The 26,462-nt window shown below is 37.6% G+C and overlaps 2 protein-coding genes and 1 long non-coding RNA gene across 5 annotated transcripts; 1 reads left to right on the top strand and 2 right to left on the bottom strand.

The window, feature by feature from the left end:
- Positions 1–12,029: 12,029 nt before the first annotated feature.
- LOC130960493 (uncharacterized) lies at positions 12,030–15,170 on the bottom strand. Of its 3 annotated transcripts, none has more exons than XR_009079134.1 (3): positions 14,640–15,170; positions 13,799–13,961; positions 12,735–13,204 (listed from the first exon to the last, which is right to left on the bottom strand). XR_009079134.1 is itself a non-coding variant. In XM_057885909.1 (3 exons), the coding sequence occupies exons 1-3, from the start codon at positions 14,655–14,657 to the stop codon at positions 12,836–12,838; spliced, it is 417 nt and encodes a 138-aa protein (XP_057741892.1). In that variant the 5' UTR covers positions 14,658–15,170; the 3' UTR covers positions 12,735–12,835. The 3 variants fall into 3 exon arrangements, 1 of the variants encoding a protein (XP_057741892.1); XM_057885909.1 differs by having other exon boundaries at positions 13,799–13,828; XR_009079133.1 differs by lacking the exon at positions 12,735–13,204 and adding an exon at positions 12,030–12,302 and having other exon boundaries at positions 13,799–15,170.
- Positions 15,171–15,894: 724 nt separating this feature from the next.
- On the bottom strand, positions 15,895–19,595 carry LOC130960495 (uncharacterized). The gene is made up of 4 exons (XR_009079135.1): positions 18,917–19,595; positions 18,756–18,824; positions 18,436–18,640; positions 15,895–16,872 (listed from the first exon to the last, which is right to left on the bottom strand). It is a non-coding gene; the product is annotated as an uncharacterized LOC130960495 (long non-coding RNA).
- Positions 19,596–21,348: 1,753 nt separating this feature from the next.
- LOC130961537 (uncharacterized protein At4g13200, chloroplastic) lies at positions 21,349–23,713 on the top strand. Its single transcript, XM_057887473.1, has 3 exons — positions 21,349–21,661; positions 22,685–22,851; positions 23,309–23,713. Exons 1-3 carry the CDS (start codon positions 21,475–21,477, stop codon positions 23,543–23,545), a joined length of 591 nt encoding a protein of 196 aa, XP_057743456.1. The 5' UTR covers positions 21,349–21,474; the 3' UTR covers positions 23,546–23,713.
- Positions 23,714–26,462: the final 2,749 nt, after the last annotated feature.

Genomic DNA, 26,462 nt, shown 5'->3' with positions numbered 1-26,462 from the left:
CATCTTTTGATCACTTTAGATCTCTAGATCATCTTTGGACATCTAGTTCTTAGATCAGATCTTGGTTTTTCTGGTTCCCTCTCTGGGACCGAAGCCAATGATCACTTTTGTTCTTATGTATTTTCAACGGTGGAGTTCTACACACCATAGATTAAGGTGTGGAGCTCTGCTGTACTCGAGTATTAATGCAATATTGTTCTTCTATTCAATTCCGTGCGTTGAACATTTCCACTGAGAGGATGAGGTACACTGACAACTGAACCTTGAAGTTGCCTGAAAGGAGTAAGATTGGTGAAGACATAGGAAAGCAGAGAGACGAAGGGACAAAGCATCTCCATTCGCTTATCTGAAGTTCTTACCAATGAATTGCATAAGTATCTCTATCTTTATCTTTATTCATATTTCATCTATAACCATCTGAGTCTGCCTGACTAAGATTTACAAGGTGACCATAGCTTGCTTCATACCAACAATCTCCGTGGGATTGACCCTTACTCGCGTAAGGTTTATTACTTGGACGACCCAGTGCACTTGCTGGTTAGTTGTGCGGAGTTGTGATAAAGAGTTGAGATTGCAATGAGCGTACCATGTTGATGGCGCCATTGATGATCACAATTTCGTGCACCACGTACCAACTTCCGACACAAAGGAAGTCTTGGAGGAAGTACACAGCGGCATTTGTGGAAATCATCTCGGAGCGCAAGCCCTCACCAAAAAGATACTCCGGGCAGGATTCTATTGGCCAACTCTACAAAAGGAGGCTACAGAATTTGTAAAGACATGTCCACCATGCCAGAAGCATGCCAACTTTCACATTGCCTCACCAGAAAAGTTCATCAGCGTGACCTCACCCTGGCCATTTGCGAAATGGGGACTCGACCTTCTCGGACCCTTCCCACAGGGATCGGGACAAGTAAAATTCCTCATAGTAGGAGTAGACTATTTCACAAAATGGATCGAGGCAGAACCCCTGGCCAACGCCACCGCTCAAAGAAGTCAAAAATTCCTATATAGGAACATTATTACGAGGTTCGGGGTACCATACTCCATCACCACGGACAACGGTACCCAATTTACAGAGGCAGGCTTCAGAAAATTGGTGGCCAACTTGAACATAAAGCACCAGTTCCCCTCCGTCGAACATCCCCAAACCAATGGACAAGCCGAAGCGGCCAACAAAGTCATATTGGCCGGACTAAAGCGGAGGTTACAAGAAGCAAAGGGAGCCTGGGCCGAGGAACTTCCACAAGTCCTATGGGCATATCGAACAACCCCCCGTTCTACTACAAACGAATCACCATTCCGACTAGCATACGGAGCGGAGGCAATGATTCCAATAGAAATCGAAGAAGGATCTCCCCGAGTAGTCCACTACAATGAACGAGCAAACTCCCAACTTTAGAGAGAAGAGCTCGACTTGCTACCCGAAATCCAAGAAAGAGCTCGGATCAGGGAAGAAGCTCTAAAGCGACGAATGGCTTCCATATATAATCAAAAGGTAGTGCCGAGAAGTTTTGTAGAGAATGATCTCATCCTAATCAGAAATGACATTGGAACAACTCGACCCGGAGAAGAAAAGCTGGCAGCAAATTGGAAAGGACCCTACCGAGTCATTGAAGTACTGGGGAAGGGCTACTACAGATTGTCCGAGCTTGATGGACGAGAGCTTCCTCGATCATGGCACGCCTGCAACCTAAGAAGGTACTACAGCTAGAAAAGGTAAAGGATCTCACTAAATGGATGCGCTCCTTTTCCTGAAAAGGTTTTTTAATGAGGCACCATGTCGAGAGCTAGATCATACCCGACTTAAAGGAACAAGGAAATTCCCACATATATATATTTGCATTTTTTCTTTGAATAAAGTTTATTTAGATATTCTACAAGATTCCAAGACGCATTAATCTGAAGTATTCATCGTCCGATTATAAAGCAACAGGTCGGCAGAAAGTGAAAAATAAATTCACTGCGCAACCACGATAAAGACAATCGTCCGATAAAGGTGAAAACGCGATTCACCCAAAGGACGATCTAAAGACGCCAACCATTTTCTACAAATCGGCAAAGATGAACACAGAATAATGTAAGAAGTTATCGAAAGCAATCCAAAAAAAGAACCTGACGAGGTCTTACGGATAGCTAATATAATAACTTAAAGACTGACCGACGTTCAGAAGTCGGACCAAGTCAACCCAAGTTATAAATAAACCCTGGAAAGAGGTCTGGCCAACCCTATTAAAGAGGATTACTTTAACTTAGAAGGGCCTGACATAACAAAGTCAGCCCAAAACTAAAAAGTTATACAAGTAGTCCCTGAAGGAGATCTGACAAAGATCCAAGAAAGAGGACTACGAAAAATAACTTAAAGGAGACCGACATAACCAAGTCGGACTCCTATCACTAAAAAAGTTATACAAGTAGTCCCTGAAAGAGATCTGATAAAGATCCAAGAAAGAGGATTACGCTATAACTTAAAGGAGACCGACATAACGAAGTCGGACTCCTGCTACTGGACTCCTGCTACTGAAAAGTTACACAAGTAATCCCTGAAAGAGATCTGATAAAGATCCAAGAAAGAGGATTACGCTATAACTTAAAGGAGACCGACATAACGAAGTCGGACTCCTGCTACTGAAAAGATATACAAGTAACCCCTGAAAGAGATCTGATAAAGATCCGAGAAAGAGGATTACAGATATAACTCAGAAGAGACCGACCTAAATGAAGTCGGACTCCTACGAACAAAAGTAATCCCTGAAAGAGACCTAACGAAGGTCCAGGAAAGAGGATTACAGAAATAAAGGGAATCAACACAAAGAAATCAGTTGGAGAAACATCAAAAATACCTACAAAAACGAGAAAACAAGTCGGATCCACACAAATACAGAGGATCCAAGCTGCAAACGATAAGCACGAGGCAATCCAAAAAGGTTAAATTGCAAGGACCAACATTCTCAGAAAACAGAAGAAAATATCAAAAACCTTGATATGATCTACAAAGTTTTAAAGCCTCGGAGGCCATCAAAAAAGGATAACGAGCTACTTTTGTTTTTCAAAAGGTTGCCAGACAAAACAACCAGAAAATGTCAACAAATAAATAAAAAGTTTTAAGAGCCCACAAGCCGGGCCAACTAACATGAGAATCCAGAAAAAGATCAGCAAACATCAGGAGCATCATCAGGACAAGGAGAAGGAGGACGAGTCTGAATAGGCACGGCATCTACAGTTCCATCCTCCCGGTTCAGAACTTGGCAATCCGAATCAAGTGCAACCGGAGGAGCAGAGGTAGTCGACACTTTGGCAGAGGACACAGGAGGAGGATCAGCGTCATCATCACCCTCATCATCAGGGACAATCTTGCCATCTCTGACAACATTATCTAAACTGAAAAGGGTGAGATCGGCCTCGGGAGCAATGACCCGAACTTGCTCCTTCAAGTTCTCGTAAGCAGCAGTCACGCTGCAGACGAGATGACCTTGGAGCTCAGAATAATCCTCCCGAGCACTGTCCAACTCCTCCCTCAGACGCATCACCTCCCGATAAGTTGTAACATAACTATCTTTATGCATCAGAGCTGTGTCCTTGGCCAACCTCAAAGAAGCCGCCAATGAAAGGGAACTCGCCTTCTCATTCTCTAGATCCTTCTCTAACTTGGTCACCTTTAATTCGAGCTCCTCCTTCAGCCCCTTCATCCGGTCAAACTCTTGCTATGCGTCCTCCATAAATGCCTTGGTGGCATGAAGAGGGAGACTTTGAGCAGTCCGGTGTATAGCGGTCGCCATAAACGCCATTTGCACGTGATTCCAGGCCATAAATTCCAAATGATGGAGGATGGACACATCGTCCATCGAAAGGGTACCATAGGGCCCAATTTGTTGATCTATGAACTCGATGGCATTGAAGTCAGGGCATTAAGGTCGAAGGGCTCAATCGTCCTTTGTTTTTTACTTGGAGGGGCAGCAGATGGAACGGCAGAAGCAGGATGAGGATCCACCAAGCAGACCCGAGGTGTCGGAATCGCTTTCTTCACTATGGGGGAACTCGGCACTGATGGCTTCTCGCGCACTTGGGAGGACTGACAAACCCCAATTTGACGGTTTATCTTGTATTGATTTTAGGGGATTTTATAACCTTTTACCCACATTTATCCATTGAAATAGCATGGTTTTGTATATTCTCCTTTAATTGTGCTTAAGAGGGAAAACATGCTTTTTAGGTCTTAAAATGAATAAATTTAATTCACCTTGATTCCATTAGATGCCTTGATATGTTTGATTCCATTAGATGCCTTGATATGTTTGCTAAGTGGTTTAGGAGGCAAAGATTGGATCAAGGGAATGAAGAAAGAAGCATGAAAAGTTGGAGAACTCATGAAGAAATGAAAGAACCAGAAGCTGTCAAGCCGACCTCTTCGCACTTAAATGACCATAACTTGAGCTACAGAGGTCCGAATGATGCGGTTCCAGTTGGGTTAGAAAGCTAACATCCGGGGCTTTGAAACGATATAAGACTTGCCATAGTTGCTACACGTATGGTGGCGTGCACGCGCATTGTACACGCACGCGCCGTTGCTGCCACCTAGTCCACTTGAAGCAAAACGTGGCCAGCGATTTTAGAAGCCTTGTGGGCCCAATCCAACTCATTTCTGATGCTATTTAACCCAAGGAGTGAAGAGGGAAACACATGTTAGTTACCATTAGCTTAGTTTTAGAAGTTATAATTAGTTTCTAGAGAGAGAAGCTCTCACTTCTCTCTAGAATTAGGATTAGGATTAGGTTTAGTTCTTAGATCTAGATTTTAATCTTTGCTTTCTTCTACTTCTATCTCTCAATTCTTTGTTGCCACATTCTTCTTCTTTTACTCTTTTGTTGTAATTTCCTTTATGTTGTTCTTATATTTTATTGTAGATCTAGTATTGTTCCCTCTATTTCTCTTTCAATTCAATAAGAGGTAATTCATAATAATTGTTCTTCTTTGCTTTTCTATTGTTGATCTCTTGCCTTTGTAGTTAGATCTCTCTTTAATTCTTGCAATTTATGTTGTTTACTTTTATTGCCTTTTATGTGTTTGTTGAAATGCCTCTTCTAGATATAGTATAGATTTTGTTCCTCTTGGCCTAGGTAGAGTAATTAGTGACTCTTGAGTTATCTAATTCCTTTGTTGATTGATAATTGGAGAGATTGCTAATTGGTTTGGAGTGCACTAAAGCTAGTCTTTCCTTGGGAGTTGGCTAGGACTTGCGGCTCAAGTCAATTCATCCACTTGACTTTCCTTTATTTAGTAAGGGTTAACTAAGTGGTAGCAATGAACAATTCTCATCACAATTGAGGAGGATAACTAGGATAGGACTTCTAATTTTCATACCTTGCCAAGAGCCTTTTATAGTTGTTAGTTTACTTTCTTGTCATTTATCTTTCATGCTTCTTATCAAAACCCCAAAATAACTCACAACCAATAACAAGACACTTTATTGTAATTCCTAGGGAGAACGACCCGAGGTTTGAATACTTCGGTTTATAAATTTTAGGGGTTTGTACTAGTGACAAACAACTTTTTGTATGAAAGGATTATTGATTGGTTTAGAAACTATACTTGCAACGAGAATTCATTTGTGAAATTCTAAACCGTCAAAAATCTAATCATCAAAATGGCGCCGTTGCCGGGGAATTGCAATGGTGTGATGTTATTGGTTATTGTATATATGTGAATATTGTGAATAGCTTGCTTTTTAGATTGCTTGTTAGTTTTTTGCTAGTCTTAGTATTTTGTTTCATTATTTCTTATTAGTTTTTTTGTTTCTTATTTTCTCTTACTATCATGAATTCTCATTTTGGCTATGAGTGTGATTACAATTATGTTGTAGGTAATGAGGACTATAACGAAAATGTGTATCAAGGATGGGACACTCAAAGGTGGGAGGAGCCATATGCTTATGATCAATCCTCATGGCAACAACCTCCACCAATGCACTATGAAGAAGAGCCATTCTATGATGCATATCAATCCAATGGCTATGGTGAATCACCTTGTGACTTTCAAGAACCACCACCATATGCCTATGAACCATATCCTCAACATAACTCTCAACCATACTCACAAGCCTCTTTTCACCAACCACCTTCATATGACCCTAATCCATATCCATCCTACCAACAACCATATGAGCCATATGAACCACACATAGAGCCACCACCATTCCAACATCAACACTTTCAAGAACCACCTCCAATATATGAAAATTTTCAACCACAAGATGAATACTACTTTCCACCACAACCTCCCTGGAAGAATATTCATATCCATTAATCCAAGAACCACATGATCCTAATCATATTATCCAAGAGGAACAAGAGTCAAGGGATCATCTCAAGAAAGCATTGGATCAATTTCAAGCAACCATGGAGTGTGTTGTGCAACAAGTGGAAAGAATGAAAAACATTGAACCACCACAATTCTACCAAGAAGAACCACCTTCCTATTATGAACCCTTTCCCCAAAATGATGAACCCTTCCAACCACCCCAATCTCTAATGGATGAAACCCTTGGTGTTCTTGTTCAAGGGCAAGAAGAGATGAAAAGGGATGTGCAAAATTTCATGACCGCCTTGGATGCGGTAACAAATCAATTAGCCTCCCAATGCTAGAATACTCAAGGAACTCCCGTGGCTACATGTGGAGAATCAAATGAAGAACATAGCATGAAGGAGAGATTGGAAACTCCGGTGGGAAATGAGGGAAGTTGCTTTGTATTGGAACAATTGGAGGAAGCTTTAATTGTTGAAAACAAGGAAGAAGTGGTAGAAGACTTAGGAGATGCGGAGCCTCCATGGGAACATAGAGTTGAAGAAAACTCCTCCAAGATGATTGAAATTGATGCTAGGGAGGAAAGTGCACACCTTCCAAGGCATACTCCATATGAAGACTTGGATGGGATAGAGCAAGGATTGAGTTCCCTTGGTGATGAAGATCAAGCATCAAGTCTTAGTGGTGAAGAATCCTTTGAGCATGAAGAACCTTCTCCGGTTGGATTTGAAAGCGTTGAGGAGGTAAATTTTTCTCACCCTCCCTATTATGATTTGAGTAAAGGAAAAGGTTTAGATAAAATTGTTGAACAAAGGACTGAGATTAAGAGATCTTGTGAAGAGGTGGAAGTCCCTAGAAATAGAATAACGAGGGTTGGTTATGCTTTGTCAAGATCTTTGGAAGCATCTTTGCCTAGGTTGCCATCTACACCTTCATTTGAGTGGGTGAAATTCATTTCTATTAGTTTTATTATCCCACTTGAATATGGTTTGCTTGAAACGGATGGCCAACTTAGGGAAGTTTGTGGGATGAAGCGTAAGCGGAAAAGGTTTTGTGGTGCGCGTTGCAAATCGAGGCTCATTATGGTTGATGCATCAAACATGAGATATAAAGGTTGGAGTAGTGCTCAAATAGATGGGTCTAGAAGGATTTTTGGGCACTTCATAGAGAATTCATCTTACTCACCACCCGGTTGGACTAATAATGATGATCAACCTCAAGACGGGTGTGAAAACAAAGTGTGGGACCCAGATCACAAGAAGAGGATCAACTTTGGGAGCCCCAAGCTTGTGAAGAACTCCATCAACACTTGGCTCAATCCATGAAAAATCTTGGGGCAAAATGGAGAACCAAGCATTGGTGGGAGTTCCAAGATGAATACAAGCACAAGCCACCTTGATAAGAAGCTCCCCATAAGTCCAACTTAAGGACAATAAATAAAAGTGCTTGGTGGGAGACACCCCACCATGGTAAACTCTTTCCATACTCTTTTAGTTTGTTAATAAGTGAATTGAGTTGCCATTATAGGTAGATTCTCATTTTCATTTTTTCTCTTTTGTAAATATTGGTAGAATTCGTTTAATTTCTTGTTTTTATTGTTTTATCAAGTTTAGTTAGTAGTATAGTATGTTGAATAAGGTTCTAAGGTGTTTTGGTAGCTGTTTGGAGGATTGAAAGGCTTGGATTGGTGTAAGAACTTAGAAAAATATTTTTTTGAAAAATAGAACACCATCCACGCGTGCGCGCACCTAACGCGTACGCGCACCTGAGCATTTTTCGACCATCCACGCGGACGCGCACTGTACGCGTACGCGTGGATGCAAAATTTCACCTCCGGCCAAAAAACCCGAGAGTTAGGCCTGCACTGTGCGAACATTGGGCCTAAGGCACAAGGCTATGCACGCGTGCGCGCACCTGGCGCGTACGCACAAATGATCTTAAATTCGCAATGCGCGCGCACGCACACTGTGCGCGCACGCGTCGATTGCACAATTTGCAACCCCGGTACTTTTACCCGAGAGTTGTGCCAGACTTGGGCCGACATTATGCCTCCGGCCTAACTCGATGCACGCGTGCGCGCACCTGGCGCGTACGCGTCCTTCTACCAATATGCACATCGACGCGTAAGCACGCATGACGCGCACGCGTCGGTAAAAAAAAAGAGTTTTTTTTCTCATCTTCCATTTTCTTTTGTTCACTGCATTCACATACTTCTACTCTTTCCATTTTCATTTTGTTTCTATAGCATGTTTTCGGTTTTTTTCTAAGTGTCATTTCAATAATGGTGTTGGATTCTTACACTCAATTGTTGAGAAATTCTTGCATTATTTTGGTGCCTCTTGACTTGATTGATATTGTTGGGTAATGAAACTTTTAAATCAATGCTTCATCTTGTATGACTCTTGTGTCTTTGTGCATTGATATGACCTCATATTGTCTTTCATGACCCACTTCTTCTCATTTGAACTTGATGCTCAATACACTCTTCATGCTTTCACTTTACTCTTGCATCGAGCTTAATGATATGCCTTAGCTTACATTGTTTTCTCACTCACATGCTTAGCTAACATGTAGTAGGGAATCATACTCTTATTTGGCATTAGCCCCCGCCTATGTTCTAATTGCCTTGATATATTTGTTATAGGCTTAATTTTCTTTCTTTCTTTCCTTTTGGGTTGGCCACCAATACGGACGGAAAGGAAAGTTTCTAAATGGGGCAACAAACAAGTCATCCGCACAACCTTTTGAAGGAGCTCATCAATTGTAGCAACCCGCCCACCTTGCTCTCCTTTGTATGCACCGAGGACGGTGCAAACTTTTAAGTGTGGGGAGGTCGTCTGACCGATCGGCGATTTTGGGTGACAAGTTTCTAATTCCAACACTTTTGCATTTCATTCTAGGATTTTAGGATTTTTACTTGCATTCTCTTAATTTTTGCATATGTATACACAATAAGCTTAGTCAAAATAATGAATTTTTCAAGATTTCTATCTATAGGGCACCTCAATTGATTTGAGTAAAAACTTTTCATAGAACTTGCTTGAATTATATATATTGTGGATCATGTTTTTGAGCTAAGAACACAAGCAAGTGAGATTTGAGCCTAATGGCGTGGTTACATCTTATAACCACTTATTTTCCTTCTTGTGTGCATTATTCTCTTTTTATGATTGTAATCTTTGATTTGTTTGATTCTTTATGTCCATTATCTTGTGTATTCATGCATTTATATGATTGAGGCCATCATTTCATTTAACCCACTTACCCAATAGCCTTACCTTTTACTCTCCTTTGTTAGCCAATTTGAGCCTACGCTTAACCCACTTGTTCTTATTTTTAGCACATTACAAGCCTTAAAGCGAAAAACAATAAATGTCCTTAATTTGGATCTTTGATTAGCTTAGGCTAGTGTCTGTGAGTATCATTCAAGAGTGGGAAAACTTGGGACATTGGGGGAATAAAAGGGTAGTTTTGTATTATTATTGGAAATATTGGGAATCGGGTATATGCTCATGTATTGATTAAATGTAAAACCTTATGCATTGATGTTCTTGTATATAGAAAGAAAAAAAAAGAGAGAGAAAAACAAAAGAAAAAAAAGAAAAAGAAAAAAAAAAGAAAAGCAATATGGAAAAGAAAAAAATAGAAAAAGAAAGAAAAAGAAAGGAATAAAAAGGGGACAAAATGCCCCAAATCAAAGTATAGTCCAATAAAATCAATGCATAGGTGTTGTGAAATTAAAAAGGAATACATGAGTATGTGAAAGAGTGAAAAATGGGTAGTTAGATTAGTACTTAATTGTATAGGATGTCATAGGTTAGGTGGGAAGTTTAAGCTTATCAAAGATTCAAATTTCAAACTCACTTAACCAAATATGCATCCTACCTTGACCCTAGCCCCATTACAACCTAAGGAAAAGACCTCATGATAGATGTATGCATGCATGAAATATTTGTTGATTGTGAGAAGAAAAACAAATCTTTAGAAAGCATGATTAGGAGAGAATTGAGTGAATCAACCCTAAACACTTGAGCGAATAGAGTGCAAATACATCCGGTGAGGGTTTGATGCTCAATTACATGTTTCCACCAATGATCATCTCCTTTCATGCAAGTTTGTAAAAGTATTTAATAGCTCAATTCAATTGTGGTTTGGCATGGTTGTTAATACCTTTTGCCCTTGTGCTTATATATGCTTCTTGGGAATTAATTTATTTTGACCAAGCAATTGCATTCATGTAGATAGTTGCATATAGGTAGATTGCATTTAGTTAGTTTTCATTGAATAAATGTTGATCCCTTTGCTTTCTCTTGGTTTAAGCATGAGGACATGCTTGGTTTAAGTGTGGGGAGGTTGACAAACCCCATCTTGACTGTTTATCTTGTATTGATTTTAGGGGATTTTATAACCTTTTACCCACATTTATCCATTGAAATAGCATGGTTTTGTATATTCTCCTTTAATTGTGCTTAAGAGGGAAAACATGCTTTTTAGGTCTTAAAATGAATAAATTTAATTCACCTTGATTCCATTAGATGTCTTGATATGTTTGCTAAGTGATTTAAGGTTTAGGAGGCAAAGATTGGATCAAGGGAATGAAGAAAGAAGCATGAAAAGTTGGAGAACTCATGAAGAAATGAAAGAACCAGAAGCTGTCAAGCCGACCTCTTCGCACTTAAATGACCATAACATGAGCTACAGAGGTCCGAATGATGCGGTTCCAGTTGGGTTAGAAAGATAACATCCGGGGCTTCGAAACGATATAAGATTTGCCATAGTTGCTACACGTATGGTGGCGCGCACGTGCATAGTACGCGCACGCGCCGTTGCTGCCACCTAGTCCACTTGAAGCAAAACGTGGCCAGCGATTTTAGAAGCCTTGTGGGCCCAATCCAACTCATTTCTGATGCTATTTAACCCAAGGAGTGAAGAGGGAAACACATGTTAGTTACCATTAGCTTAGTTTTAGAAGTTATAATTAGTTTCTAGAGAGAGAAGCTCTCACTTCTCTCTAGAATTAGGATTAGGATTACGTTTAGTTCTTAGATCTAGATTTTAATCTTTGCTTTCTTCTACTTCTATCTCTCAATTCTTTGTTGCCACATTCTTCTTCTTTTACTCTTTTGTTGTAATTTTCTTTATGTTGTTCTTATATTTTGTTGTAGATCTAGTATTGTTCCCTCTATTTCTCTTTCAATTCAATAAGAGGTAATTCATAATAATTGTTCTTCTTTGCTTTTCTATTGTTGATCTCTTGCCTTTGTAGTTAGATATCTCTTTAATTCTTGCAATTTATGTTGTTTACTTTTATTGCCTTTTATGTGTTTGTTGAAATGCCTCTTCTAGATATAGTATAGATTTTGTTCCTCTTGGCCTAGGTAGAGTAATTAGTGACTCTTGAGTTATCTAATTCCTTTGTTGATTGATAATTGGAGAGATTGCTAATTGGTTTGGAGTGCACTAAAGCTAGTCTTTCCTTGGGAGTTGGCTAGGACTTGCAGCTCAAGTCAATTCATCCACTTGACTTTCCTTTATTTAGTAAGGGTTAACTAAGTGGTAGCAATGAACAATTCTCATCACAATTGAGGAGGATAACTAGGATAGGACTTCTAATTTTCATACCTTGCCAAGAGCCTTTTATAGTTGTTAGTTTACTTTCTTGTCATTTATCTTTCATGCTTCTTATCAAAACCCCAAAATAACTCACAACCAATAACAAGACACTTTATTGTAATTCCTAGGGAGAACGACCCGAGGTTTGAATACTTCGGTTTATAAATTTTAGGAGTTTGTACTAGTGACAAACAAATTTTTGTATGAAAGGATTATTGATTGGTTTAGAAACTATACTTGCAACGAGAATTCATTTGTGAAATTCTAAACCGTCAAAAATCTAATCATCAAGGACCCCTCCCCAGCCGCCTTGGCGGCAATATTCCTGGCAGCAGTCGCCTTCTGTGCCCTCTTAAAAGCCTTCATGGATTCGTTATTCTTCATTGCCTCTGCAAAATAAAACAGAAGTCAAGCTACAAATCGAACAAGTCGGAAATACAGCTACAAGTAAACATAAACAGATAGCAAAGAAAACACAAAGATACCCAGTTCAGTTTGAAGAAGAGAAGGATTGGTTAGAAATTTCTTTGTATCAAGATGGGGAGGCTGACCCCAGCGCTCTTCCAAAACAGTCACAAAGGCCCACTCAGCCTCATCCAACATGTCCCAAGAGTACCTGGAGACCCTCACATCCTTTTGCCATTCCAGGGGAAAGGCAGGCTCATCATTTTCGTCCAGAAAAAAGGGCCGAGCTCCTTCAACAGCTCGGACCTTGAAAAAGTAGTTTTTAAAATCACGGAATGACTCGTCAAACATGGAAAAGACCTTCTTTCCTTGGGTAGAGCGAAAGGAGACCCAAGCTGCCTTCTTTTTTACCACTCCGGGCTTAGTCAAAACAAACAGATAGAAAAAGAGAGATTGGGAAGCAGGGATACCAAAACCATTGCACAACAATTGAAAAATCTTTATAAAACCCCAGGAATTAGGGTGAAGTTGAGAGGGGGGCAATATTACAAGACCATAACAGGTCGGTTTCAAATTGAGTAAAAGGAAGAGTAATACCCAGCGGACCAAAGAAAAAGTCATAAACATAAAAGAAGGGGCGACCATCAACAACTCGAGTTGAAAAATAGACTCTCTTGTCAGAAGAAGGAGGGACAAGTTCATAGTTCTTCTCATCACCAGAATTGCTACAGACACTATGAAACTGCCTAAGCTGAGCACAAAACTCAGAATCAGCCAGCGAGACACACAGGAGAACCATGGAGTCCACCCAATCGGCCATACCCGCAGGAACCTGGGAAGGCATCTCTACAACGTTATTTCGGGAAGACATGAGGCCAACTAAATCCTACAAAAAGAAAAGAAGAGTGGATTACTTAAAAACATCTCGGACACGGGTCAAAACATCTCAAACGGATGGATTAACCAAAAAGGGAAAAACCCCAAGACTCAAGAGAAGAAGTCTTGGAGCATCCCTTGGAGGCAGTAAACAAGAAAGGTCCTCAAAATCATTTCTACAATCTACATCTCGGCACTCATCAGAATAAAGTCCAGAAAAGAAAGCAAAGGAAGCAAAAACGCAGAAAATCCACCCTTCTACAGTTTTATCAGGAAAAGCATTGCTCCTACAGTTTACCAACACTACTGCTACAGTTCATCAGAACACCAAAAAGACCAAAGGAAAAACAGCAAAGGCACAAGCTTTTCAAAATCAAAGCAAAAATCATCATCCAAGGCACAATCAGAAATAGCGGCAACATGCAAAAGAAAAAGATTCAAGCAAAACAAAAAGATTCGCACCGAAAAAGAGAAAAAACCATAGCATGCAACAAGTCAAGCACGATAAAAACAGAAAGATCCAAACTTTCTCCAAAAGGAAGATCAAAAGGAAAACTCCATCGCAAAATCAGAAATAAACGAGGAAACACGAAATGGGACTAACCTGGAGAATAGAAGAAAACCTCGAAGAAAGCTGAAGAACAGAAGCAACAAAGCCACCCCCTCGAAGTGGAAGAATGCAAAGACAGAAGAAGAAAATGTGGAATCAGCCCTCTTCCAAAAAACGCAGTAGCAGAACAGACGTCACAAAAAAGAAACTACAAACTCTGGGCAAGAAACAGAAAATGAGAAAGTAAAGGGAGGAGTTACAGAGAAGAAGTGAAAGAAGAGAAACCGTTTTTTGATTGAGAGATTCAAAATAAAAGCCAGGAGAAAACGGGGCAATTAATACCAATTAATGAAGGTACTAAACCCTTTCACGTTCCCAAAGCAAAGCGCTGATATAAAAACGCGCGCCTTTAGAGGAAAACGTTCTACATTCAAAAGATTCTACAAAAAGAAGAAATCGACAAAATGCTTGAGTTCGGCTTCATCATGAAAGGACCGAAGTCAAAAAATTCGACCTCAACAGAAAAACCGAGCTCAAGCAGGGGCACTGTTCATACCCTGGGTCGAGCTGTCCGACCCGGGATGTTCTACAGACAAAGCGACCGACCTCTTCAAGTCAGGACAACCCGACCTCTTCTCAAAGAGCTCGGACAAATCACAGAAAAGCCCAAACAAAGGGCCCAAATAGAGGAACACGTCCCAAATCCTAAGGCGGCCCAAGCCTACAGAAAGAAGGGCGGTTCCCTTAGAGATAAAGATGACCTCACTTAAAGATAAAGATAAGATAAGATAACTAACTTATCTTATCCACAGAAGGCCACATCTCACCAATATAAATACACTGGAGCACCCAGGTATAACTCATACTCTGATTCTACTCAATACCTGCGTAATACCTTTGCTAACTTAAGCATCGGAGTCTCTTGCAGGTACCCCCCACCCTCCGGGGACGAAGGATCAGCACCACCACCAAGTCCAACAAGTCGGACACACCAGCTCCGGCCGATATCCACCTGCCGGACACGTCGGTTCCGACCAACACAGACGATCTCATCCAAGATCGACCTACAGTTTCAGGTAACCCTCGGAACAAGATTCAAGTCGAATTAGATTATGCAAGATTTGTAAAATGAAAATTAGTTAGGCTAAGGATAAAATATTTTCTCCAAAACCTTGAAAGACATTTTACATAATAAAATAAGAATTTACATAAAAATAAATACGAGGTTGGTAGGAATTCAAGTTGTAATTCTAGGAAGGAATTTGAATCTAAGAATTTCGAAAGGAACAATTAAAAGGAAGAACGGTGCACTCTTGAATCGAATCTAAGCTGGGTTAAAAAGAATACTAAAAATCAATGATAGCGTCCACAAAGAACGGATAAACTCAAAGAGGAATGAATTCACTTTTTAAAAGAAATATAAAAGGTATTGCATCATACAACTCAAATTAAAATTAAATAAGCAAAATTTATAAAATAGAACTTAATCAAGTTCTGAGCAGAAATATATATATATATATATATATATATATATATATATATATATATTTCAAAAATCTTAAAAAATACTTAGATGCAAAATCTCATGAGAATATGTATAAAAATTGTAATAAAATTGGAAGTAAATCAAATTCTAGTCAATAAAAAAAATCCAAAATAGAAATTATTTTTACATGTTTATAAAAAGAGATGGAGTATTGCAGATGAACAAATTTAAACTATATAAAGAAATTCTTTAATCCATGTAGGAAAGTATATGCTAAATTAAGAGTGAGCTCATAAAAAAAATTTGAAGGGTGGTTGTAAAACAAAATTAAATAGGGAAAGAGTCAATTCAAAACTTTTTCAATCTAACACAAGAACCCTAGAAATAGACTGTAAAGGATGATGCATCTCACCAACACAAGCTCAGTTTACGTCAAGGAGATACACAGATTACGAAGAAGAAATCAAGGTTAGAAGCTATGATATCGGAAATCTAAAAGATAATCAAGAATATGATCAAATCAAATTAAACATTAAATATGACGCAAAAGAATCAAGTTACATAATTAGCTTAATTCGAACCTTAACTTCCAATGTTCAAAATGCTCAAGACTTAGGAATCATACATTACGCCAAAACAAGTTTAAGATCAGATCAATGAGAACAGGTTTTCATAAAGAAGAACATAATCAATAATAAGGATAAATATGTTTTGAAAGTCTCAAGCAAATTCTCAGGAATACAGTCAAACAAGATTATGGATAAATAATAAAATATGGTTGGAGAATGGTCAAATCATGGTTCAAGAAAGGAATTCGAGTAAAAATCATGGTTCAAGAAAGGAATTCAAGTAAAGGAATTTCAATGAGGATAAGGAATTGCAATAAGGATAGTAAAAAAAAAACGATTCGCCAACCTAAGCGACGTAAACAAGAATCATAAATCGAAGCCAAGCACGAAAAGCGGACTCTAACATCTGCAAACCATGTGACTCGCATTACGCATTACTTATCAATTCTTCTTCGCCTACAATAACCTGTTAACTTTCCCGTTCACATAAGCCACCAATATTAAGTTGGCCAAACTTAATATCAGCAAATATGCAACGATAAGCTAATAGCGTTAATCATTAGGCAATCATGTGCATAAAACTCTAATTCTCGCTATCTGGACGAGACCTATTACATGACAGACGCTCAGAGTATGCAATTGAAGCATAGTCGGTCTATTCCTCAGGCTCTACAAGAAAGACCGCTCTGATACCACAATGTAACACCCTCACTATCAAAAGTCACACTTCCGACTGCGCTACTCTGATAGCAAGAAGTATTACGACTACTTTACATACTAAATACTAAAATAGGAGCCTGTGACTCGACACTGTATCGCTGATTTCTTCAAAAACCGGAAATTAATACCTAATCTTAAGAAAAATACAAGCAAGCATAGATTTATATACAAGACTCTTTACATACTAACTCATAATAGTATATACAAATAAAACATACAATTTCTATCCATCTTACAAATTTGTAATAACAAAGACGGGGGAAGAAAATAAACTAATTGATACAACAATATATAAACCAAACGCAGTATAATTCTTCTTAATACTTCTTCATCCGGTTCCTGAAAAGGTAAAGCTGTAGGGGGGTGAGAACCTAACCTCACGGTCTCATCACGGAGTTTCAAAGTTGTCATAAAAAGATATTTAATAAGCAAACTATTTTCAAGCTCAGTGATTATCATTACCTTATGAATCTTTTAAAAACCAATAGAAAATCGTTCAAACCTTTTCGAAGAAACCATATTTAGTCTTTCAGAAATCTGAAACCATTCCTTTCTTATAAGAAAAATCTCAATCAGAAATCAACCACGCAATCAAACAACACAATCATTAATTCAGCACCAAAGTTCATTCTCAAATGTAGCACGCCAGGACAAACACAGGCAAGATAGACAAAGAAAGCACAAGTAGGTAGCAATTACAGCAAATAGTTCAAATAACAGTTAAGAACAGTTTAGCAATTAGGCAAACCAAAACAAGTTCAAACCCAAGCAAAGCATACAAATGCATATGATGCATGCCTGTCTTATGGCTGATGAGGCTCATCTGTCGGTTTTCTAGCCAACCCGACAAGTCTGAATCGTCCTTAGACTGTCCCTCGACGTGCATCCCCAAGAGTCTATGCATAGTTTTTTCTCAAATAATCAATATTGCTCAATGGGGGTAACATTCCCGGGAGTTTATATAGTGCCCGATCACACTTACGTCGTAGGGTCAACAGAGTATCGAGTTTTCAACCTGGTACACGTGGTGGCAAGCCACGGCACTTAATCCAGGGAAACTCGTGTCTCAGATAATTCAATTTCATAAGCCATATGAATAATTCATTCAACATTCATCCATGTCTAAGTCAATCTCAACATCATCATCGTTCATCAATCCATATTTCATTTCCAATTTCCAATTTCATTCAAAATCATATTTCCCAGAAAATCCTCATCATCCTTCTTTCCATTCCGTTCACTAACAATTCCCAATCCAAAATATAACTCTTCCTTTAATAAATAAAGTAAACTCTTCCTTTAATAAATAAAGTAATCTTAAACCATATAATGCTTAAAATTAAACCTTTTTAAAATAACTATTTCAAATAAAACTTCTAATTTTATAAAATTTCGACAACATCTCCTCTAAACCTTGGACACTGCCACCCTTTTTGGGTCCCATCCAATCATTCCTCAAATCAACCAATTCCAAGTCTCAATCACTTTCCAAAAATTCAACTAGTTCTAATATCAAATTAATTTCAAATCCATCCATTTCCAATAATAAATTTTAGTCAAAATTAAACCGGCTCAAATATTAAATCATTTATATAATCAAACTAATTCAAAATTAAACCGCTTCCAGAATCAATTTATCTTCATATTTCAAATCATTTTCAAAGCCGATTCATTTACATTATCAAAATAACTCCAAAACCAAGAAAAATCACTTTTCATAATAATCAACTAAATAACTTTTCAAACTAATTTCTTTTCAACAATCACAAACTACTCAAGCAATCAAGCAATCAGTCATTTAGTCCAGCAAACAACCACATCTATAAGACAATCATAATCACAGACATATGTTTCTCATATTAATATCTATTTATAACAATTCTGTAAGATAAAATAAATTTTAAGAAAACCCCTACCTCGATTAACCGAGTTCGCACAAATTTATCGTGATAATTCCCTCTCCTTTTAGTTCATGGCAGCAGATGCGCCTCTCACGCAATTAGAACGGCAATGGCAGCAACCGAAACAGCGGTAGCGGTAATGTTAATCTTCACCGCAGTGACCATGGTTGCAGCAAAATAAAAGATTCAGATTGGATAGGAATTAGTAGCAATTACAACCCTGGAGATTCAAGACAAAGTAAGGACTATAATTAAAATCAGAACATGAAAACCACAGCAGTGATAAAACAGAACATACAGATGGACCAAACCTAAGGAAAAGATCAGACCAGTACCAGGATAACAAAATCAGAACTAGTAACAGCTTCAACAGTCCCGCGACAACACTAGCATCAATATTCAACCTAATTGTAGCAGAAAATAGAGTAAAAGTAGAGAAGTAGAACGAGTTTAAGGAAGCGAAGGACCTAAAGCAAAGTATAGGCAGCATGGATACCTCTATCAGTGACTAACGCCAGCGTAGAGTTCAGTGGTGGTCACGGCGGCGTCTGACGGCGACGCACCACAGAGAAACTCGCGGTGACAAGCATACCTAGGCTTCAGTGGCGGTTTCTGGGCGGCAGCGGCGTTCTCCGGCGGCAAAGGCGCGGCCAGAAGCTTTGGAGGTGGCAGATCTGATGAGGATGGCGCCGGCGACACCAGCGGCGACTGTGCGCGGCGGCTGGACTGTTCGCGGTCCTCCCTCCTCACGGATCTCTCCCCTCTGCCTGTGGCTCTGCTTGACAGCGACGGACTCAGAGGCAGCGGCGGCGGACACAAAGACAGGGCTTCTCCTTCCTCTGTACGCACTCTGCTTTCTGACGATAGCACAGCGACCCAACAGCAGTGGCGGCACGACGGCTCCTCCCTGCACCGGTGATAATGGCGATTCGGGATGAGGGCGACGGCGATAGTAAGATGCAAGGCAGCTCCTCTCTCCTCTTTCAATCGCGGCCTTTCTCTCTTTCTCAATGACTCGACGGCGACGGCGGCTCCCAGCCCCGCTGACGCCGCCCCCTTCCTTTCCTCCTCATCCTCTCAGCTCTCCCTTCTCCCTCTTCTTTCTTTTTTTTCTTTTCTTTTTTTTTTCTGTTGGGGTATGTGGGTTCTGTTGTGTGTGGGTGTTGTTGGGGAAAGGAGGGTGTGGCGGTGGGTAAGGAGGTGGCTAGGTTAGGTTAGGGTTAGTGGGTTCAATTTGGGAATTTTTGGATAGTTTAGGTAATTTTAATAAAATTATGGGTATAATGTATAAATTTAAAATATAATTTAATTTTTTAAAATTATTTTTAAAAAAATATTATTTTAATTATTAATTTGTTAATTGGCATTTAATTAGGTATTTTGATTTAAAATTAGAAATAATATAATTAATTTTCTTTGTTTATAAAATTAAAATATTAAATTCTAAAATCTCAATTATTTAAAACTAAATCAAATAAAATTTTTATTCTTTTATAACTGTTAAATTTTATAATTTAAGTATAGAAAATTATTCATTAATAGTGAAATTGAGTAAAATTTATATTTTTATTATCAAAACCTGATTTAATTATTTTTAATAAAATAATATCTGAAAATAAAATCTCTAATAAATAAATAAATTTAAAATTGGCTCATAATAAAATTTTTTAAAATTTTTGGGTCTTACATATAATACTCTTTTGCTCATTTTTAATAGTTCATTAATATTTTTTAATAAAATTTTTAAATTAATTTATTTAAATTATACTACAAAAATATTTTATTCTATGCAAAACAATTTAAAAATAAAATAGCTTACAAAATATTAGGAGTACTATAAAAATTTGTAATGTTCTAATGACTTAAATAAATACATGCATGTACTCAAATTTTAAATAAAATACTCTACATAATCAATAATAATTTAGAAATTAAAGAAAATATTTTATTCCATATAAAATAATTAAAAAATATATTTTATTCCATACAAAATAATTTTAAAAAAATAGCTTAAAAGATGTTATGAGAACTATAAAAGTTTGTAATATTATAGTAATTTAGGTAAATACATGATAAAAATATATTTTCTTTAATTTCTAAATTATTATTGACTATGTAGAGTATTTTTTTAATGTCCTAAGTCATTAGGACATTACAAATTTTATAGTACTCCTAGCATCTTTTAAGCCATTTTTTTAAATTATTTAGTATAGAATAAAATATTTTTTTGTGGTATAATTTAAATAAATTTATTAAAAAATATTCATAAACTATTAAAAATGGGCAAAAGAGTATTGTATGAAATTTGAATTGATAGTTCATTAATATTTTAAAGAAGCCTCGTAATTAAATATTTTTGTTAGTTTTTTTATGCATGAAATAAAATATATATTTTTTAATTTTTAAATTATTAATTTTTTAATAAATTATTAATTTTTTAATAAAAAATGGGCAAAATTAAATCTTGACTAATTCAAATCTAGTCAATTCGAATTAATATATAAAACGTGTCTGTAATTCAAATCACCTGATTCGAATTAGTGTGCGTGTAGTGTAATTTTACATGGAAATATCCTCTTGGTTGAACCTGTAATAATTATTGATTTGATTCAACGTATATTTTTTCCCAACTTAATTTATATGGATGATTTGCACTTGTAAATAAATTAAAAAAATAAAATTTTTTCACATAAATATAAAACACGTTAATTAAAAATAATTATAAAAATCACCAAATAACTTCCATTAACTAAAATATTTAGCCGCACATCGCAGCTGAGTTTAATTCTACTTAATTAATTCATTTGTGTTTAACATTTTTTTCTCTCTTATTTTAGTAATTTGTAAATATCTTATATTTTTTATTATGAGAATAAAATAATGAATAAATTTTTAAAAATTTATATTTCGAATAGGTGGGGGATATCTTTTCCTTCCGAGACAAAAGTGACAAGTCCGACTTGTGGGGGTTGCCACGAAATACGGACACACTCCACAGATACTCTCTCTCTCTCTGCGCTTCAGTTTCAGTTTGAGAAGAGAAGAGAAAGCACAATGAACACTCTACTTTCGCCTTCAGCATCTGCCACAACCCGTGCTTCCTTTCCTCCCTTTTCTTCCAACTTAGATGTTCTTTCTCGCTGTTCCAAGCTCAGAGGCATTGGATTTCACTGCAAAAGGGATTCTGTTATCACTGCACTTCGCTGCAATAGTAGCATCTGGCCCGGTGGCCCTGCCTCTGGTCTCACTTCCTTCTTTTACTTTTTTCCCCTCCCTATTTTTCACATTTTTTGGGTTATTTTAATGTTGGTTTTTTCAAATGGAGGTTCCGCCATCAAGTTTAGAATCAATCTATTTGGGCACTTTATGTTGAATATGTTCACCGTTGCTGCTGTTTCTGCTACTGCATATTTTTGTTTTATTTTTTTTATTTTTTTTTTTTTGGCGCCGGGGGTTGGTCGAATAGGACTAGGTTATTGGATTGTAAAGTATCAATTTAGTTTCCAAAGTTGAAAGATGCATTTTGTTTGACAAAATATTCCAGCTTATGTAAACTTTAGTGCTTATGTTGATTTGGGGTAATTTGTCAAATGAATTACATAGTATTTATTTAGTTCTATTGGGACTAATTGTGAGCATGTTAATCCTTTGGGGCTGAAATATTGGCATTTCAATGTTCACGGAACCTAATTGGTTGTAGCACGCTTTTACAACTTGAAAATGTTATGTGTACAAATAAGAAGTGGGATACCTTGCGATGTGAGTCGGTATAGTGTTTCATAATCTATATGTACACATAAAACAACTCTTAGGTTGCGAATTATATGAATGTGAATTGGGATTGCTGAACCAAGCAGTTTGTTCTTTTCAAAAGATGTGAACACTTTACTCATAATCCATGTTTTCTAGTGTATTTTGTCAAATGTTTGGAAGTTCAAATATGTGGTTGTATAACCACCGGTTGAGTTGTCTCCGTGTGACTTCAAAGGTCACGGATTCAAGCCGTGAAATTAACCACTGATGTAATTATCAGCGTACGCTGCCTACATTACACTCTGAGTGTGGCCTTTTAATAGACCTACATTAACACGGGATGTTTATGCACCTTGCTGCCCTTTTTATAACCATAGGAAAAAGGCAGTTTACATGGACGAAATTGATCCGAAGTTTGGATATTTGTTGAATGGGCTGGTTTAAAGTAGTTTTTGTGTTAGCTTTTCGTGTATTGTTGTCTATCAAGTAAATATGTAACTGAATTATGCAGGCGATGGTGATAGCAGCAGCAGCAGCAGGAGTATTCTGGATGCATTTTTCTTGGGAAAAGCTGTAGCTGAAGCCGTGAACGAGCGAGTTGAATCTGCAGTTGGCGAGTTTCTGAGTACGGTTGGTAGGTTGCAAGCTGAACAACAAAAACAAGTACAGGAGTTTCAGGTAAAGCATCATTTTAACCCAAGCTAGTGTTACTTTGTTTCAGTTCTAGATCAGTTGCCCATTATTCTAAATCTCCTGCTTGTGTTTGAAATACTAGGATCTGGTGGTCAAATGTTTTATCTAGTATGATTTTATCTGATAGAAATTGATGAACAATAGGAGATTCTATTGGTATTGTTCAGCATTTTTGTTCCAATTGGGAAATTTTGAGCTAGTGCAGAATGCTTCATTCATAATTTCTTATGAGTTTTTAATGCCATATGCTAGTTTGCATAAACTTTTCATTTAATAAAACATCAAACCTTTTGTTCTATCCACCGGAACCATCAAGCGATCACAGAAATTGATAAATGTGTTCCATGCCATTGCTTTCTTGTTTCTACACTTTTATTTGTGTGGTTTAAACAGATTGAGATGCTTGTATTTGTACCTGTTTTGAAACAAAATGCTTGTGTAGGAAGAAGTGTTGGAAAGAGCAAAAAAGGCCAAGGAGAAAGCAGCACGTGAGGCACAAGGACTCGTTCCCAACTATACTGCTGAGACAGACGTTGCGGATTCAGCTACTTCGAGAACTTCAGACTCCTCGACGGATTCAGTTGTTGCCGTCAAGTCAATTGATGAATCTGAAACGTACACCGGAGCTGCCAAAGACGAGGATCCCCCGATAGATTCATCGAAGACGGGTGATCAATGAGTGTATAACATGCTTAGACTCTACTGGTTTATCTGAATGTGATGAGTGCCATATGTTTCTTGAAACTAAATAAGTTAATTAAAATAAGAATCATATCCTTTTTTGGAGTACCATCCTTGTTTTGGTGGAACATTTTAATCAAGAGATCAATGCATTCAAATACTGATATGCTGGAGTGTTTTTCTTCTCCCCGATGTCTTAAGAACATTAACTCTAGTAAATGATGAATAAACGAAATTTTGATAATATTAAATATAGGGTGATATTCTAAATTAGTACCTAACAAATTTTGTATCGGATAAATTAGTCTCTAACAAATAATATTAACAAATTTATCCATGATATTCCTATTAACAGTTAAGTTCGATTTTGATCTCTATGATTTTGACCGAAAATCAAAATGGATTCTAAAATTCTTTTTAGTTGAAAATCATCTTTAATGTTGAATTTTGTTTTAAAATCATTTTTCTAATTTTCAGACAAAAATACCCTTCCCCAATTTACACACACTGACTCTCCTTTTTTTTCCCTCTCCTTTTCTTTTTCTTCCACCTTCCTCTGTTTCTCATATTCCTCTATACTTCCTCTGTTTTTTCTTTTCTTTTTTTTTTTTTCGTGTTGGTGAGTGTAAAAAAGAGTGTGTCTAATTTTAGAGATTTAGAGTTAGGGTTGGATAAAAATGAGTTAAGGTTATTTGGGATGTAGTGGTAATGAAATAGGAATGGTGAACTAGATGCAATGGTCATTGGTCAAGTGTGGATTGAGTTTGAAAATGCATAGAATTTGAACGTTGAAATGGTGAGTAAGAGGAAGAAGAAAAAAGATATTCTAGTTTCAAGGATAATTTTAAAACAAAATCTAACGTTAAAAATGATTTTGAAAAAAAAAACTTTGAAACGATTTTAATTTTCGATCAAAATTATAAGAACCAAAACCGCACTTAATAATCATTTAGTTCTTATACGAAACAATAGTTAATAAATTAAGGTATTAGGTATTAACTTTACTTTGTGAAGGATAATTTATTATAGCTTGAGAGAGGTTGCATTCTTTTCTATTAATTTTGCTTTATGGTGTGTATATACATAAAATCACATTCCAATATTTATTTTAAAATAAAAATTTACATGTAGTTTTTATGGGCTAATTTTTTTTATATTGGTTAAATATAGGTGTAATACATTGTTATGGGAAAATTAGGTGTTTTTTTTTATATGGTGTTTTATTCAAATCGGACGGTCCGATTTGTTTGATAAAAAAAATAAACTACAAATCGGAGGGTCCGATTTGCTTGAAGAATAAAATAAACACGAAATCGGAGGGTCCGATTTGTATTTTTTATTTTTTTTAATTTGTTGAAATGAAAATCGGACGGTCCGATTTCAACGTTAAAATTTTTTTTTATTTTTGAAATTACAAATCGGACCGTCCGTATTGTAATTTTAACTTTTTTTATTTTTTTTTCAAACTGAAAACGGAGGGTCCGTTTTTTGCTAACACCATATATATGTAAAATATCTCTCTTCTCCACATTGTTGTTGTTACGGTGGGTAACCGGAGATTGATGGGCTGGATGGAGTTGGTTGGCCCAAATGTGTGAAGGAGGAGGATTCCGAATGGATCTGCAACTCGGGAGGCTCCGTCCGACTTGTTTGTGCGAGGAGATGGGGGTGGTACCTGCAAAGACACTCCGATGCCTAAGTTAGCAAGAGTGTGAGCAGGTCTAGAGAGTATTGGACTTAGAGATACCTGAGGGGTGTCAGTGTATTTATAGTGGTGAACCAATAACCACCGTTGGAGTAGTGCCATATTTTTAGGGTGTTAACCGTCCCATTATCTTAGGGAGGTTAAGATATGGCTCGTGGAAGTGGTTAGAGAGATTCTAGGGGCAGTTACTCATTTGAATGAGTGTTTATCCGCCAGCTAATCTCGTGTCCGACTTCTTCAGAACAGGTCGTGGTGAGTACCGACTTCATAGGATGAAGATTGGTACTGGTGAGGCCCAACCCTTTGGATTAGGTCTTTTGCTTGATCCTGGGCCTTTATTATTGGGCCAGGGTATGAACAGTGCCCCTACTCGAGCCCAATTTTTTCAAGATTTGGGTTCGAGTATTCTGCTCGGGGTCGTAGCCGACTTGTCGGCGGACCGATGTGATGGTTTGAAACCGACGTGACTTTCCGTTTCCTTTTGGTTCTGACAGTTACGTCTAATCAAGCGTCGTGTCCGTTAGGGATGTGCGTAGGTCTTGATAACGGTGCATTCTCATTAATGACTGCCCCGCTTTTACCATTATGCCCCTTAGCATGTTTATAAATACTTTCCCTCTCTTTCATTTTTTCGTTTCTGCGATTTTTCAAATTTTCTCTTCCTTCGTTCGTGCTGCGCTCTTGTGTTTCGAAGACTTCTGCTTCTTCCAACCTTCATTTTTGGATAAAGGTTAGCTTTTCTTCTTTCGTAACATGCCTTATATTTGCATGCTTTTATTTGTAGATAGATAGGTTGGTTTGTGGACTTTAGTTCCGTATTCCCTCCCTTTAGAGACCGTGTTTTTGATTTTTCTTTTCTTTTCCTTTGTAGGTTTTTGTCACCCTTTTTAAGAAAAGAAATGGCTTCCGTAGATGTTCTTTCTCTGTGGGTTGATGTCACGGTCCTAGGGGAGGAACCTTTGGTCGATACCGAGTTTATCACTCATCTTCGTACTCGCCACAGAATTTGTACCTCTGAGGAAGACGAGCCGAAGTATGAGTTGGTGGTCCCGGGTCCAGAAGACTGGGTTTGTTTTGGGAGGGGCGACGAGGCGGCCCTTCATTTTTTCTTTATGTATGAGTGTATGATCACCCGTTTGGGTGTTTTTCTTCCTTTTTCAGATTTCGAGATGTCTGTTTTGCATCACTGTCGAGTTGTCCCTACTCAGCT

Source organism: Arachis stenosperma, chromosome 2 (genome assembly GCF_014773155.1).
Source record: "Arachis stenosperma cultivar V10309 chromosome 2, arast.V10309.gnm1.PFL2, whole genome shotgun sequence".
In the NCBI taxonomy this organism is placed as follows: Eukaryota; Viridiplantae; Streptophyta; class Magnoliopsida; order Fabales; family Fabaceae; genus Arachis; species Arachis stenosperma.
Note: the sequence above shows the minus strand (reverse complement) of the source record. Positions and strands in the feature narration are given on the sequence as shown.

Coding starts and splice junctions, on each gene's coding strand:
- LOC130961537 (XM_057887473.1), top strand. CDS start 21,475: ATGAACACTCTACTTTCGCCTTCAGCATCTGCCACAACCCGTGCTTCC. Junction 21,662..22,684: donor GCCCGGTGGCCCTGCCTCTG/GTCTCACTTCCT, acceptor TGAATTATGCAG/GCGATGGTGATAGCAGCAGC. Junction 22,852..23,308: donor AACAAGTACAGGAGTTTCAG/GTAAAGCATCAT, acceptor ATGCTTGTGTAG/GAAGAAGTGTTGGAAAGAGC.
- LOC130960493 (XM_057885909.1), bottom strand. Junction 13,205..13,798: donor GGTTTTCTTCTATTCTCCAG/GTTAGTCCCATT, acceptor TTCTTTTTGTAG/GATTTAGTTGGCCTCATGTC.